Source organism: Eleginops maclovinus, chromosome 5 (genome assembly GCF_036324505.1).
Source record: "Eleginops maclovinus isolate JMC-PN-2008 ecotype Puerto Natales chromosome 5, JC_Emac_rtc_rv5, whole genome shotgun sequence".
NCBI classification, from domain to species: domain Eukaryota; kingdom Metazoa; phylum Chordata; class Actinopteri; order Perciformes; family Eleginopidae; genus Eleginops; species Eleginops maclovinus.
The window spans coordinates 509612-523414 of NC_086353.1; the positions used below are offsets into that span (position 1 = coordinate 509612).

Consider the following 13803-nt stretch of genomic DNA (forward strand, 5'->3'; position numbering starts at 1 on the left):
GGAGAGTACTTTCTACTTTCACTGGAGGAACATTTAGAATACTTTTACTGTGACAGAGTATTCCTACACTCTGGTACTTCTACTTTACTCAAGTACAAGACCTGAGTACTTCTACTTTACTCAAGTACAAGACCTGAGTACTTCTACTTTACTCAAGTACAAGATCTGAGTACTTCTACTTTACTCAAGTACAAGATCTGAGTACTTCTACTTTACTCAAGAACAAGACCTGAGTACTTGTACTTTTACTCAAGATCTGAGTACTTCTCCCCCCTCTGCTGCAGCGAGGGCAGAATTCCCACAATGCACCTGTGGAAACTCTACCACAAACAACAACAACAACAGCAGATTCAAAGTCAGCATGAGGACTTTATTGGACTGTCAAATAACAAAAGATCCCAAAACCAAAAACAAAAAGCTCTGAAGTGATCATCCTCATGCTCTGCGTACGAACAGTCTCATGGTTTGTCGTGCAGATCAAACTCCAGCTGATTGCCTCACGCTCTCCAGCTGCTCCAGAAATAAAATGACTTAAAAAAAACAAAAAAACTGAGGACAGATTTATTCTATTTTCTCTTCTTTCGTCGGCTCCAGGTTGTGAGAGTAGCAGCATTTGTCTCCGTTTGTGCACGTTCCCTGGAATACAAATACATAAATATCACCATTAGTAGAAAGTCAATGACAGATACTGACGGTAGTTTTTGGCAGCTGCAGAAAGCACTTCAGTTCTCTGGCAGGAAGTCAGCGAGTGGCGACAGGCCAAACTGAACTTTCTAATTATTAATCAAGTTACTGAATCACTTTGCAATTCTGAGAGACTTCTGATGCCAGAATGATGACTGATGTGATGATCCACAACACCTCAATCAGCTGGAGTTATTGGGAGAGATATGTGACTGCAATACAGAATATAAAACATGCAGCAAATTAAAAAAAAGTCAATCAAATCCTAAAAGATAATTGATTTAAATCCCTTTCCTAAAATATTTGATACATTTTAATTAATTAGTTTTTTTTGATAGCAACTTTTTGAGCTATTTCTAACCCCATCTTCATCAGTGATGTATAGCCAGGATCTAATATACATGTATTAAAATGAAAAAGTTGGGAAGTGTCGTTCATTTTGTCCCATATGGGCTTCTGTAGGATAGTTTTTCTTCACTTTTTGTCTCAAATGAATTCCTAATTTTAAAATGTTCAGAGTCAAATTGGTTAAATGAAGCCTTGGGGATAAAAATAGGAAGAGAGCAAAGTTGACTAACCCTACAGATCATTCCTGAAAGTGTTTACCAGGTAGGTTTGTTTTGCTTTCTTTCCGAGAATAAGTGAATAACTCATAAATCATTAATGCATGTTTGTCTCTGCTGTTCTAGGAAATGAGTCGGACCTTTCTAGGAAGAATAATACACATTAAGTTTGTTTTTGCAAAGAAAATAGACCAGAGGAAGGGTCTCCAAGGTAACCTACAGGAGCTACATGATGCAGGACAGAGACTGAGTGAATATAAAAAGTACCGACCTGTTTGAACTTCTTGCAGTGGAAGCTTTTGAGCTCTCCAGACTCTGTGGACTGGTTCTTCCTCTTGTTCTGGCACCTCTTCTTCTTGTCCTGCAGACTGGTTGTTAAACTGCCACTGGAGGGGAGGAGAGGAGAGGAGGTTAGAGAGGGAAGGAGAAAAAACAACAGGAACAAAGGGATGAATACACAGTGATTTTAAGGGTTCTATTCGCCAAGAAAACATCAGCAATATTAAAGTGTCCAATAAAGGGTGTTCAAAAGTATCAACATCCATAAACATACATTAATATTTGATTTATATGAATTCTGGGTCGTAGAAATATTGAACAATTATGTAAAAATAAGCGTATGATTAATCAACAATACTGGGTGATTATTTTCTGTCAATCGATTTATCTCCGAGTCTGTACAGATCTATTAGGACCCTCCTCACACCTGAGTGTGAGTGTGAGAGATGTGCTGCCTGTGTTACCCGGCCTTGGCTCTTGCTTTGGGCCCCCAGAAGGCCTGCGGATTCTCCTGGAAGCGGGTCAGGTGGCGTTTACGGGACTGAGGGTTGGCGTCCTCCCTCACTGTGAAGCAGGCTTCTGAGCTACACACACACACACACACACATAAAACGCAGTAGGTTTAAAGGAATTTGCTACTCATTTGGAGTCCAGGAGGCCGGTGAGTCTCTGCGTTTCCTCCCTGATGAACTCTCTCTCCTCTCAGGTGTGTGTCAGGGTCTCACCTGGGCTCAGTGGAGAGGATCTTGAAGGCGGGGCTTGTCTCTGACAGCTTCTCTCTCTTCACAGGATTGGACTTCTCCTGAGAGAACAACCAATCAGACAAGAGTAAGTACAAATGACGCATTCAGGGGACCCAGTTCAATCTAACACAAGACCTGGTAGTAATATCTGTGGTATTTGATTTGTTACCCAGCAGCGCATGATGTCCCAGATGTCTGCGGGAGGCGCCGTCGTCTTGATGGCGTTCTTGCAGGCGTGAGAGAGAGAGACCCTGTGACCGGCGTGAAGGAGAGCCGACCTGCAGAGAGAGAGGCAGGATTCAGAGGGGGGACGTTTCCAAACATGGAGAAATCCCATTACTGTATGTCTACTCTGTGTGTGTGTGTGTGTACCTGAACTGCAGCAGTGGGGGGGTGTTGCAGTGTATCGTGCTGCTCAGACTGTCCACAGTGTAATAGAGAGGAGCGTCCTCCAGCTCCTGGAGCAAAGGAAGCACAGGAAGTGTTAACACCGCCCCCCCCCCCAGAACAATAAGTGGGGAGAAAGGGGGGAGTGAGTACCTCTGTCACCATACTGAGCATGCCCTCGATCCGCTTGGACGTCCCAAATCTGGACGGGTTCACCGACACGGCGTCGAGAACCTTCTGCACGAAAGCAACGTCATGGAGGGGCTCGGCCCAGATGGGACCCCCGAGCTGCAGGAGGACACACACAGGGGGGGTCAGAGGGTGAGATTATGTGTTAGGTGTTTACTCTGGGAATATAGAGGAGCAAGAAGTAAGCGGGTAGCAGAATATATCAGGAGTAGATCTAAGGACCGGACGTGCTAACGAGTGAGTGAGTGAGTGAGTGAGTGAGTGAGTGAGTGAGTGAGTGAGTGAGTGAGTGAGTGAGTGAGTGAGTGAGTGAGTGAGTGAGTGAGTGAGTGAGTGAGTGAGTGAGTGAGTGAGTGAGTGAGTGAGTGAGTGAGTGAGTGAGTGAGTGAGTGAGTGAGTGAGTGAGTGAGTGAGTGGGTGAGTGAGTGAGTGAGAGAGAGAGAGAGAGTGTGTTACCTGATGTCTCTGCCCACAGATGTCACAGTGCGGTCCGACTGGGGGTCCGGTGGCTGAGGAATACTTCACACTGAAATCAGAGCAGAGTCCTCTTACTACACATTGCTGCAGGAACAAGTGACTCCAGAGCATGACTGACGCTCGAGGGAAACATCCCATAGTGTCGTCGGGACAGAGTGAGCCTCTTACTGTTTCCCGTTGCTGGTTCTCCGGCCCATCCTCTGCAGGTGGAAGGATCCGCAGCCCACACAGTTGTAGACCAGAGCCTGCTTACTGAGACACGGGAAGGGGGGTTAGACTGTGTGTTTATCTGCTGGACACAGGCCTTTGTTAAAGGTCAAATTACAGTACAGTCATCGTGTGTGTGTGTGTGTGTGTGTGTGTGTGTGAATGTGTGCGTACCTGGCAGAGTTCTTGACCGTGGCCTGTCCCGTGAACACGCGTACAAACACCCGGATGTAGAAGTCCACGCTGACGCAGAGCAGGGGCTGGATGTAGCGCTGGTACACCCCCGCCCGCTGGTCCAGACTGTGCAGGATGATACGCAGCGCCTGCAGCAGGTCAACAACAACAAACAACAAACACAACAATTAAAGTATTTGCCCAGGGTTAAAAAACAGAGAGAGCAAAGAGGACGCAGGGACGTGAAGACTGCTGCTGACGGGAGTACATCTGGCACGGCTGTTAGCTTTTGGACGGAGCTTTTCAAAATAAAAGACTGTGATGAGCTCTCTCCTTGTAGTAAGATATATAAAACTGTATTTGTTTTGTCTTTTCTTGATTTCCATTTACACCTTTTATGTATTTATCTATCTATTTATTGATTGATTGATAAAAGAAAGGATTAAATGAAAATGTTAATAAGGGGTGGGATTAAATAAGTGTCCCACTCCTTTCGGATGTGTGATCAGGTAGATGGTTTGTTTGTATTTCATTTGTAAGTCAATAATATATTTTTTCTAAAGTTTCATTTTATTCTTATTTTTGGGGGATTATTGTTTTACACATTCGAAATAAATCAAAAGTAACTGGCTTGCCTCGCGTTGTTGCGCTCTGTTGATGTTTGGCTCTGTTATAAAAAAAGTCACGGCTGGTTTTTGCAGACTTCTCTGCCAGCAGTGTGTAGGGGAATGCTCTCTGAAACTCTAAGTGCCCTCAGGTGTTGCATAATTCTGCTTTGCATATTGCCGAGCGCTGCAGGCGACAGGAGGGCCTCGCTCTGAGTCTGGAGTTTAAAGATGCCGAGAGCAGCAGCATGTCATCAGTGTGGAGGAGTTCACTCGTACTCTATATTTGTGAGGAGAAAGTCCCATGGTAACTGTATTAAAAACACACACACACACACACACACACACACACACACACACAGACACACACGGATACAGTTTGCCAATGTCTATCCTCAGGCCAGAATGATCACATGTATGAATGCAAATTAGGTGACAAGTCTGAGCGTGTGTGTGTATGTGTGTGTGTGTGTGTACGTGTGTACGTGTGTACGTGTGTGTGTGTACGTGTGTGTACCATCTCGTGGCAGTATTTGGCTTTGATGGAGACGGAGCCGTATTTGCTGTAGCAGGTCTCCCCGCTGTTTCCTGCCATCACCGCCATGTCGGTACACGTTACACACAGCAGGCCTGAGAGAGACAAACAGTGAGTCAGCAGAAAGACACACACACACACACACACACACACACGACGAGAGGGAAAGCCGGTTAATATGAGAGGCTGGTATTTGAAGCAGGAAATGAACCGCAGAGGAGGCGTGATGAGTGATTGAGCGTCTCACCTCCCTCCCCGACGGACTGCACAGCTGCGTCCAGAAAGGCAGAAGGACTCCCGTAAGGATCCAGATCAATGACGTCGTAGCGCTCCTTCTTCCCTCGCATCTCGTACATCAGCATGCTGCAGAACAAAGCCACGTCAGACGTCATCTCAAAGAGGCTTTTTTGTCACGTGCACAACAGCTGCAGCATCATGTTGACCATCAAACCCTCAAGTCTCCGTGAAACTGCACCATATATACTCATGAACAGTGCGATGGTGCAGGAATAAGAAGTATAAACCTATAAAAAACAATAAGATGGACACAGAGTCAAACTATAAAATCCGTGGTACCTGGCGTCCCTGCAGCTGGCGCTCAGCAGGTGTCGGACCCCGTTGTACTCGGCGTTGCGGGCGATCAGCGCGGCGGCCTTGGTGGAGAAGTCGTTGGCGGTGACGCTCCGCAGGCCGGGGACCTCCAGAGCGAAACGCACCGAGCGCAGACCGGACGCCGCCAGACCCTCCAGCACTCGGAGACCACGCTGAGAGGAGGGGGGGGCGGAGTGGGGTTAAAGCTGCAGGGGTTGACTTTTTGGCCACCAGGGGGCAGCAGAGACAACACAGACACATTGAAGAGGCTTTTCTTTTTTAGATAAAAGCATCAAACTAGTCATTTTGGACATTCATGCCTCTCCAATCAGTGAAGGAGAGGCATGAATGTGATATATTTTATGACATTAAATCAAGACGATTGTTGTCTGATATTCTTTTTTTGTGGGTAAAAAAAGGATTAAGTATACAGAAATGTTAGTAGCAAAGAAGCATTTACCTTTGACTAGAATTGGTGTATTGAAACCTAAAAAAGGCTCCTACAGCTAAAAGCAAGTTCAATTTAAGTACTTTAATGCCTTTAAATGCACATTGAATGAAATTAAAGAACAATTACATGCACGTTAACTGGATCTGGATGATGCCAATGAAAGATCCACCCTCTGACTGTTTGGACTTGTATTAAGAAATGTAAAATAATTCTTAATACAAGTTTAGAGGACTGAATCAAGTGCCTTTTTATTCATCCAAACCCTGAAATGACTAGAATCCCCAACAAATGCTGAACATCTTTTGCACCTCGGTGAGTAAATGTTTGATTCCACCATAAATTAAATCCCTCAGACTTGAATAAACTCGTGTGATTACCTCTCTCTGCAGCGTGGAGTCACCTGAGTGTGAAATTACCTCGTGTTGCATTAACAGAAGTCATTTGATTAAAGCTCTTATCCAAACCGCTGGAGTTACAGAGGCTATTTATAGCGCGGGAAACCCCAGAGGGACTCATCCACCGAGCTGTCAGGAGCTCTGGGCTCGAAGCATTTTATGTATCGAATAAATAATATATTTACCTACTTGTTTATTACTATAATGTTTACTATGACTCCAATTAGCAACTATGCAAAAGCCTGGTGGACATTTATTTTAATTAAAAAGGAGTGTTATAAGTTGCTTTTAAATGATTTTATATAAATTGATTTAAAGCACTTTAAGAGTTTTAATTCGACTGAAATTAGATATCCCTCTGTTCAGAGAAAGCTACGTCCACAGCTTTATTCTATCCTGGGGTTTTAAACCATTGGACTCCTTAGCAGAGTCAGCAACATATGAGATAATTATAAATTGTATATTTTGTATGAGCATTTTTTTCATGCATGATTAAAGTAATTAAGACCTTCATTAAAAACACTGAAAAAACTTTAAAAATCCCAGCTTTCTAAATGTAAAGTCATTTATTTAATAAATAAAATATGTACTTTTAGCAAAGACATAAATTACCATTAGGCAGATTTTAATTTAATCAAATGGGTACTGTAATTATAAGACTATTCTGGACCCTTTCTTTATTTAATTCAATTAATTTATTCAGTGGGAATATTAAAAATAAAATAATAATAATAATAAAAATAATAATAATATTAAAAATAAAATAATAATAAAAATAAAAATAATAATAATATTTAAAATAAAATAAAATAATAATAATATTAACAATAAAATAATAATAAAAATAAAAATAATAATAATATTAAAAATAAAATAAAATAATAATAATATTAAAAATAAAATAAAATAATAATAATAATAATAATAATAATAATAATAATAATAATAATAATGACAAAAACTAAAATAATATTTATGAAAAGATTAATAATTTATTTATTCAGGGGATTTTTTGGGCAAAAATAATACTAATAAAAAAAATACAAATTTAAATAAATAAAGAAATCAAACCAGCGTACCTCACATTTCTCCCCCACTTTTGCAGTTTCGGTTGGAGGCTCCGCTCCGTTTTTCTCCTCCGTCTGAACGTCGGCCTCCATCTGTACGTCGGCCTCCGTCGTCTCCTCCGACAGAGACACCACCACCCTCTCCGTCTCCCCCGGCACCACCACCTTCACCCCCCGCTGAGCCATCACTTCTCTGGCATACTCTGTGAGCACTGCACATCTGGGTGGGGGGGGGGGGAGGACATTACATCTTATATCGTGTACTGAATTTATCATAACATGGTGAATAACAGAGCTTATAAATGTGGATGACATTTACTTTCATCCAAATATTGGGCATCTGTGAGTGTTTTGCGTTTCAGTTGCGAGTGAGTTGCATGACTGGCACATTTAGGGTGATGTAGTTAATGCATGAAACACTTAGATAATGTACACTAGGAAAAGACTGTTGACCTAAAAACATGTTGGTTGTTGTTGTGTTATTGTTTAAACCCTGGGGTTTCTTAGATGTTCAGTACACATTTTAACCCAATCCAGTGAAAAAAGACCCATCTGTGAGGCTCAGATATACAAAAATATATTAAAATTCATAATTGAAAAAGGCTTTTGTGTGGGGGTTTAGGATTTTGCAACATCTTATGAACTTAAACGACGTATTCATGTGTTTTCTCTTTACATCTGTAACTTCAACAGGGACATCTTGGTGAGTTTGAATCAGACAATGAAATATAAATGATTAAGTATAGCTGAATTTGATTTTTAAAATATCTGTATTTATATTCTTAAAGAGACTGTAGTGTTAGGTATTAATGACTTCTCAATAGTGAAGCCAAAGCAGCCAATGAGCAAGCTTACGTCAGGTCTCTGTTGAACTCCTGCACCGGGTTGTAGAACACCTCGTTAGCACTGGGAAACAATATGGCCGCCTTGCCCTCCTTCACTACCGTCTCCCCGGGTAACAGTCCAACAGGAACTTCCTTTTCCTCCTCTGCTGCAGAGTCAGTCGCTGTGGGAGGAGGAGGTTTGGTGGTGGGGGGAACCTCGGAGGAAGTCTTCGGAGGCTCCATGGATCCCAGTCCTCTGATGATGGCAGCAGCGGCTCTTCCGGAGATCCACGGAAATGTGCGCCTGGCTGACAGGGAGCAGAGAGGATGATGGGAGGTGATGAGGGGGAGAAAACGAGCTGTCAGCACCAGCATCCAGGTGAACCGCCTGGGAAAAAGAAGAAGACAGAATTATGTAAAAGTAGGAAGTAGGTAGTAAAAAAAGGGTAGTAATAACACAGAACTAGCTACTTCTACAGGGTCATTTCAAATGCAGTCACCACTGGAGTGTTATTTAAAGTATAATATTGAATAAACATCTGATCAGGTATAAATATAGATTTAATTCATTTCTCTTAAGTTATTCAACTAATCCATTAAAAAAAATACATTGAAATGAAACAGAGATCTTCAGATTACTCAGAGAACACTTTCCGTTTTAAGAATTGTATTATTTAGTGAGGATTTACTTGATCACTGTTAGAAGTATTCGACTGATAACAAAGTCAATCTGTAAAGCATGTAGTAAATACAGCTTTGAAGTTAATGTAGTGGAGTAAAAAGCACATTTAGCTTAAGTGTTAGCATCAAAATATACCCTATAAAACATTCAATTTAATTTAAAATAAAGCAGATTTTCTTCACATTACTCAGAGAACAGTTTCCAGTAAAACAATGTTATTATTTAGTCAACAAACCATCAATAACAAACATCAGCAGGAGAGTAAAGAAAGGGAATAACTGAGACTACTGTGTGGATCTGTAGCTTTAGCTTCTATATTTTAACACAACAACAATACCATGTGGAGTAACAACATGTATGGCTAAATGATATACAACTTTTTACATTTTTAACCAAGAAATAAATGTGTTTATGAATGATTTAGTGAGGAACCAGTCAACTAATCCATCAGTAAACAACAATCACTAGCAGATCAAACCAAGGGAATAAATGAGACTACTGTGTGTAGTCTGTAGCTTTAGCTCCTTATCTTTTAACGCAAGAATAACAAGTGGAGTACAAATATTTAGGACTGAAAGAAATACGCATTTTTTTATTTTTTAACCCAGAAATAACTGGGCTACTTCTTACCAAGTTATTAGCTCGTTTGCTAACAATGCTAACTCTTGTAAACATATTTACCTGTTTCGCCCGCCTGCACGCGGACACTGCTTTCCTAATGTTCCAGGGGGGGGTTGTATGTAGAAGGGATGTAGAGGAGCAGACAGGTTTCAGTTTTTCGCGGCTTCAGTTTACTCTCCTGGCTCCTCTCACGTTAGCACATGGAGGTCGCCATGTTTTGGAGCGTCTGTACGGAAGCCTGTGCGGTCTGAAAAAGCGAAGGGGGGAGAAAAAACATGAACATCATATATTTTGTATACAAACAATTTCCCATCAGGGGTTGTCATTTAAAGTAATACAATAAAAAAACATTATATAAAATATATACATATGTTAGATTAAAAGACATTTTATTCTATTTTTTGTATTCTTGTAGATAGACTGTCAATATGCTGTGACAAAGTAATGTATATCTGTCTATCAACCTAAAGTTATTAAAAAATACATAAAATACAGTTTTATTTGTTAAATACAAAATTGGTTGTATTTGCCTTTTTATTCATATTGTTTTTAATAGTGCTACTATAACTTTTTACATTTTTGGTTAAAAAAAATAATCTAAATTCCTTTTTTATCAAAATAAAATATCCCTAATCTGTGCAAAAAACATCCGCATCCATACAATCACATTGGAAGTAAAAATGTCTCTATATGTTATCCTTGAATTATTGATCAAATATGTGTTTCCAATTAACCACATTTTATCCCAATCCATATCTCTGTCTGTATGTAATTCCTTGTGTATTTATTCATCATCTTCACCAAGGAATACATTGCTTTTAAAAATCCCTTCCTTTCCCCTTCCCTCCGGCAGAGTGAACGGTGCAATGTAAGGACAGGAAGGAGCGGCTCCATGCACACACTGACTTTCCTCCACAGCAGTGCACATGTTAACACATCAGGCTGCTTTCATGAATAATCTAATTTAATCTCACGGTGCCTGGAGGTCGTGATGCATGCGGATGACAAGGCTAAACATAGTTTATGGATTAACCAAAATAACCCAAAATAGGGTCAAAGCAGGTCAGTGCTCAGGCTATATTGTGTGAACAGTAAAGTAAATGTAGGTTTGATTCGTTAGATATTCTTCAGTTGTTTATTTACTTTAAAATGGACACATTGCAAATATGAGGCCAGGTGTTTGCCGATGGAAAAAGTGTGCACATTGCATAGGGAATGGCAGAAATGGAAACCTGCAATAGGTGTCATTTAGTCATGTTTTGTACAGTTTTTTATTTGTGTTTAACTTTGTTTTACTGCAACTTCTATTTAACATTAAAGAGGCAATTATAATACCATATACCCAGCAAGCCCTGCATTTAATATATATATAAATGCATGATCTAGCCTCCACTGAAAAGCAATATGCATCCAAGCATTTCACATTTACTGTCATCCTCCTCCACCATGCTGTGTTATTTAATAGTTTCCATTTCCCCATAAAGCAGGACATGCATGACAGCAGGTGAAACACAATGCTCCTCTCTCTCTGTGTGCAGGCTGAACATCTGGATTGGGCTGCTGTGACAATAAATGCCCATATTGATTTCTTATGTACTTGATCTGCTACATTAAAATATAGCTGACAATAATTGGTGATAAAGCTCAATCTACTGCCAATCTTTTACGTGCATAATAAGTGATCTACTTTTGGGATTCCTTTTGTCATTTTGCTGATATTAACGAGGCATACTGTAGCAGTTTATAAACTCGTCCCTATTATAGGGTGCAGTGTGTTTGAATTAAGATTATGACAGCTAAACAGTGATGAAATACACACTTCAGAATTGTATGCATGCCACATTTTGACTGCATGTTAGGGAATCATTTCAAAGATACAGGACACCTGATCTCTGTGTATCTAAAAAATGGTATTGCTAAATCTCCTTCCATTGCATCAGAAATATAAATACATGACCTACACTGAAAGTGAATTAGTCCAAGTCCATCCAAGTATTTCACATGTACTGTCATCCTCCTCCACCACGCTGTGTTATTTAATAGTTTCCACTTCCCCATAAAACAGAGCATGCATGACAGTGGGTGAAACACAATGCTCATCTCTCTCTGTGTGCAGACTGAACATCTAGAATAGTTACATCTGAATACTTTATACATCTGCCTCATATAAAGAAAAGATGAGATAACTTCATTGCTAATTCTTTTTGTTTTACAACCGTTACTCACCATTTCATATCCTTGTGTGAATCTGTACTGTTTTTCTTTTCAGTCTGTTGCTGCATAACTGTTGAATTTCCCCACAGGGATTCATATCTTATTTTATCTTATCTTAAAATAAGAAGGGAAATGAAGGTGTTAAAGCAGCATTAGGAATAAGATTGAAACATAATAGGATAGGATTAATATGGATGTAAGTAACATAACGTATACGAACAATAGAATATGGTGAAACTGTTTAGAGATTTGTGAATATTAAATATATATGTGAAAGTTTACACACAAAATACAAGAACAGCAATAGTGCTATGAATCCAAATATCTCACATTTACTGTCATCCTCCACCACGCTACGTTATTTAATGGTTTCCATTTCCCCATAAAACAGGGCATGCATGACAGTGGGTGAAACACAATGCTCCTCTCTCTCTGTGTGTGCAGGCTGAACATCTGGATGGGGGGGCGCTGTGACAATGAATGCCCAGAGAGCGTGGCGCTATACATCTGACACAGGAGAATTATAGAGTTAATAGTATTTGGCATGACAGGGAGGGAGAGAGCCGAGCAGTGAGAGCCCGAGCCTGATGCAGTCTCATCCCGCTTAGTATTCACTGAGCAGCGCCTCCAGGCCCCGGAGGAGGAGGGCTCACCTGCCCGGAGTCTAGCCGCACAAACACACCGTGAGACGGACGGGATTTGAACCGGCGACACCTCGGTCTGCAGCAGTCAGGAGGGAGACGGTTCTGTTCCGCCGCCCGAAGGGAGAGGACAGCCCTGGTGAGTGGAGAGGGAGTGGATGGGGGGTTGGATGGTGGGTGGGGCTCAGACAGTCGGGTCGGCTGGGGACGCTGCCTGTCTACCTGCAGAGGAGCCCTGTAATCCCCTTCCTCTAATTTCATCTGAACACATCGATTGCATTAGATAGACACAAAGGCAAATATGATTGTGAGTTAAAGGATGGATTCAAAACAAATGAATACATAATGATGAAGAATGATACAATCAATTCTATAAAAAATACCTATCATTTAAATATGAATAAAATACAAAAAAATAAAATACGATTTCAAGCCTCTTTTAAAATAGATCCAAAATAAATAAAAAATGTTTAAAATAATTTAAAAAGAAATAACATCAAATAAATACTAAGAAAATATTAATAAAATTGAATTTAATAAAAAACTAAATGAAATCAACCGTTTTTAGAATAAATCCAAAATGACAAAAATAATTGTAATTTGGCTTATAGTTTTAATTCCATTTAATTAAAATAAATGACAAAAATAACCCAGAATAAAAACAAGCATTATTTGATCACATTTATTGCTATAGATTTGATCCAAAATAAAATATAATTGCAACCCCTTTATGGAATGGATTCAAAATGAAAAAATAGGAAAATTAACCAATTTAAAAAAACTGAATAAATGATGTGTAGCTTAAATAATAATAATCATTTTTTAAAATAAAAATCCTTTCAGTTTCGTCACCTTTGTTGTGACTGGACAAAACACAATTCCCACGTGCACAAAAAGTAAACTTTCTCTGAAAAAAGAAAATTTGTTTACATGCCCACGTTTTTTTCAGCAATGCTCAACAAAGCATTTGTTTTTCAGCATACATTTCCCTTTAGCCATTTTAATAATTGGCATTGGTCACTATAGATGGTATTTTGGGGGAAATATAGCAATTTATAATCATCCCATTTGATTGAAATCAGTCCATATCGCCTCTCACTCAACACACACACCACTGGTGACAGAATTACAGTAAGGTGCAGCACTGCCAGAAGTCATGAGACGGTGCAGAGCCCCCCCCCCCCCCACCTGTCTGTCTGTCTACCTGTCTGTCTGTCTAGCCAATCGGTTTCTCTGCGATCAGTCCTGCAACCCCTGGGAGTGTTAAAAAAAAATCCAAATCCTCTGCGACCCCCCCCCCCCCCCACCTCCTCCTCCTCTTTCTCCTCGATGGCTCTGCGCTCTCTTTCTCGCCTGCATGTGTGTGTGTGCGCGCGTGTGTGTGCGTGGTGTGTGTGTGTGTGTGTGTGTGTGTGTGTGTGTGTGTGTGTGTGTGTGTGTGTGTGTATGTGTGTGTGTGTGTGCATGAATTGCG

At 40.5% G+C, this 13803-nt stretch overlaps 1 protein-coding gene across 1 annotated transcript; it reads right to left on the reverse strand.

Annotated features, from left to right (window-relative positions):
- Positions 1-349: 349 nt before the first annotated feature.
- On the reverse strand, positions 350-9711 carry trmt1 (tRNA methyltransferase 1). Its single transcript, XM_063882714.1, has 16 exons — positions 9535-9711; positions 8203-8559; positions 7360-7567; positions 5420-5607; positions 5091-5206; positions 4826-4938; positions 3704-3852; positions 3491-3574; positions 3302-3371; positions 2810-2944; positions 2642-2727; positions 2439-2547; positions 2252-2328; positions 1991-2110; positions 1519-1633; positions 350-636 (listed from the first exon to the last, which is right to left on the reverse strand). Exons 2-16 carry the CDS (start codon positions 8544-8546, stop codon positions 562-564), a joined length of 1989 nt encoding a protein of 662 aa, XP_063738784.1. The 5' UTR covers positions 8547-8559; positions 9535-9711; the 3' UTR covers positions 350-561.
- Between the last annotated feature and the right edge of the window lie 4092 nt (positions 9712-13803).

What these genes read in the sequence shown, in the direction of transcription:
- trmt1 (XM_063882714.1), bottom strand. Translation starts at nt 8,546, where the DNA reads ATGCTGGTGCTGACAGCTCGTTTTCTCCCCCTCATCACCTCCCATCAT. An exon ending in GAGTTCAACAGAGACCTGAC is followed by an intron (nt 7,568 to 8,202) that starts GTAAGCTTGCTC and finishes CCCCCCACCCAG; the next exon opens with ATGTGCAGTGCTCACAGAGT. An exon ending in AAAGCAAGAGCCAAGGCCGG is followed by an intron (nt 1,634 to 1,990) that starts GTAACACAGGCA and finishes CCTCCCCTCCAG; the next exon opens with TGGCAGTTTAACAACCAGTC.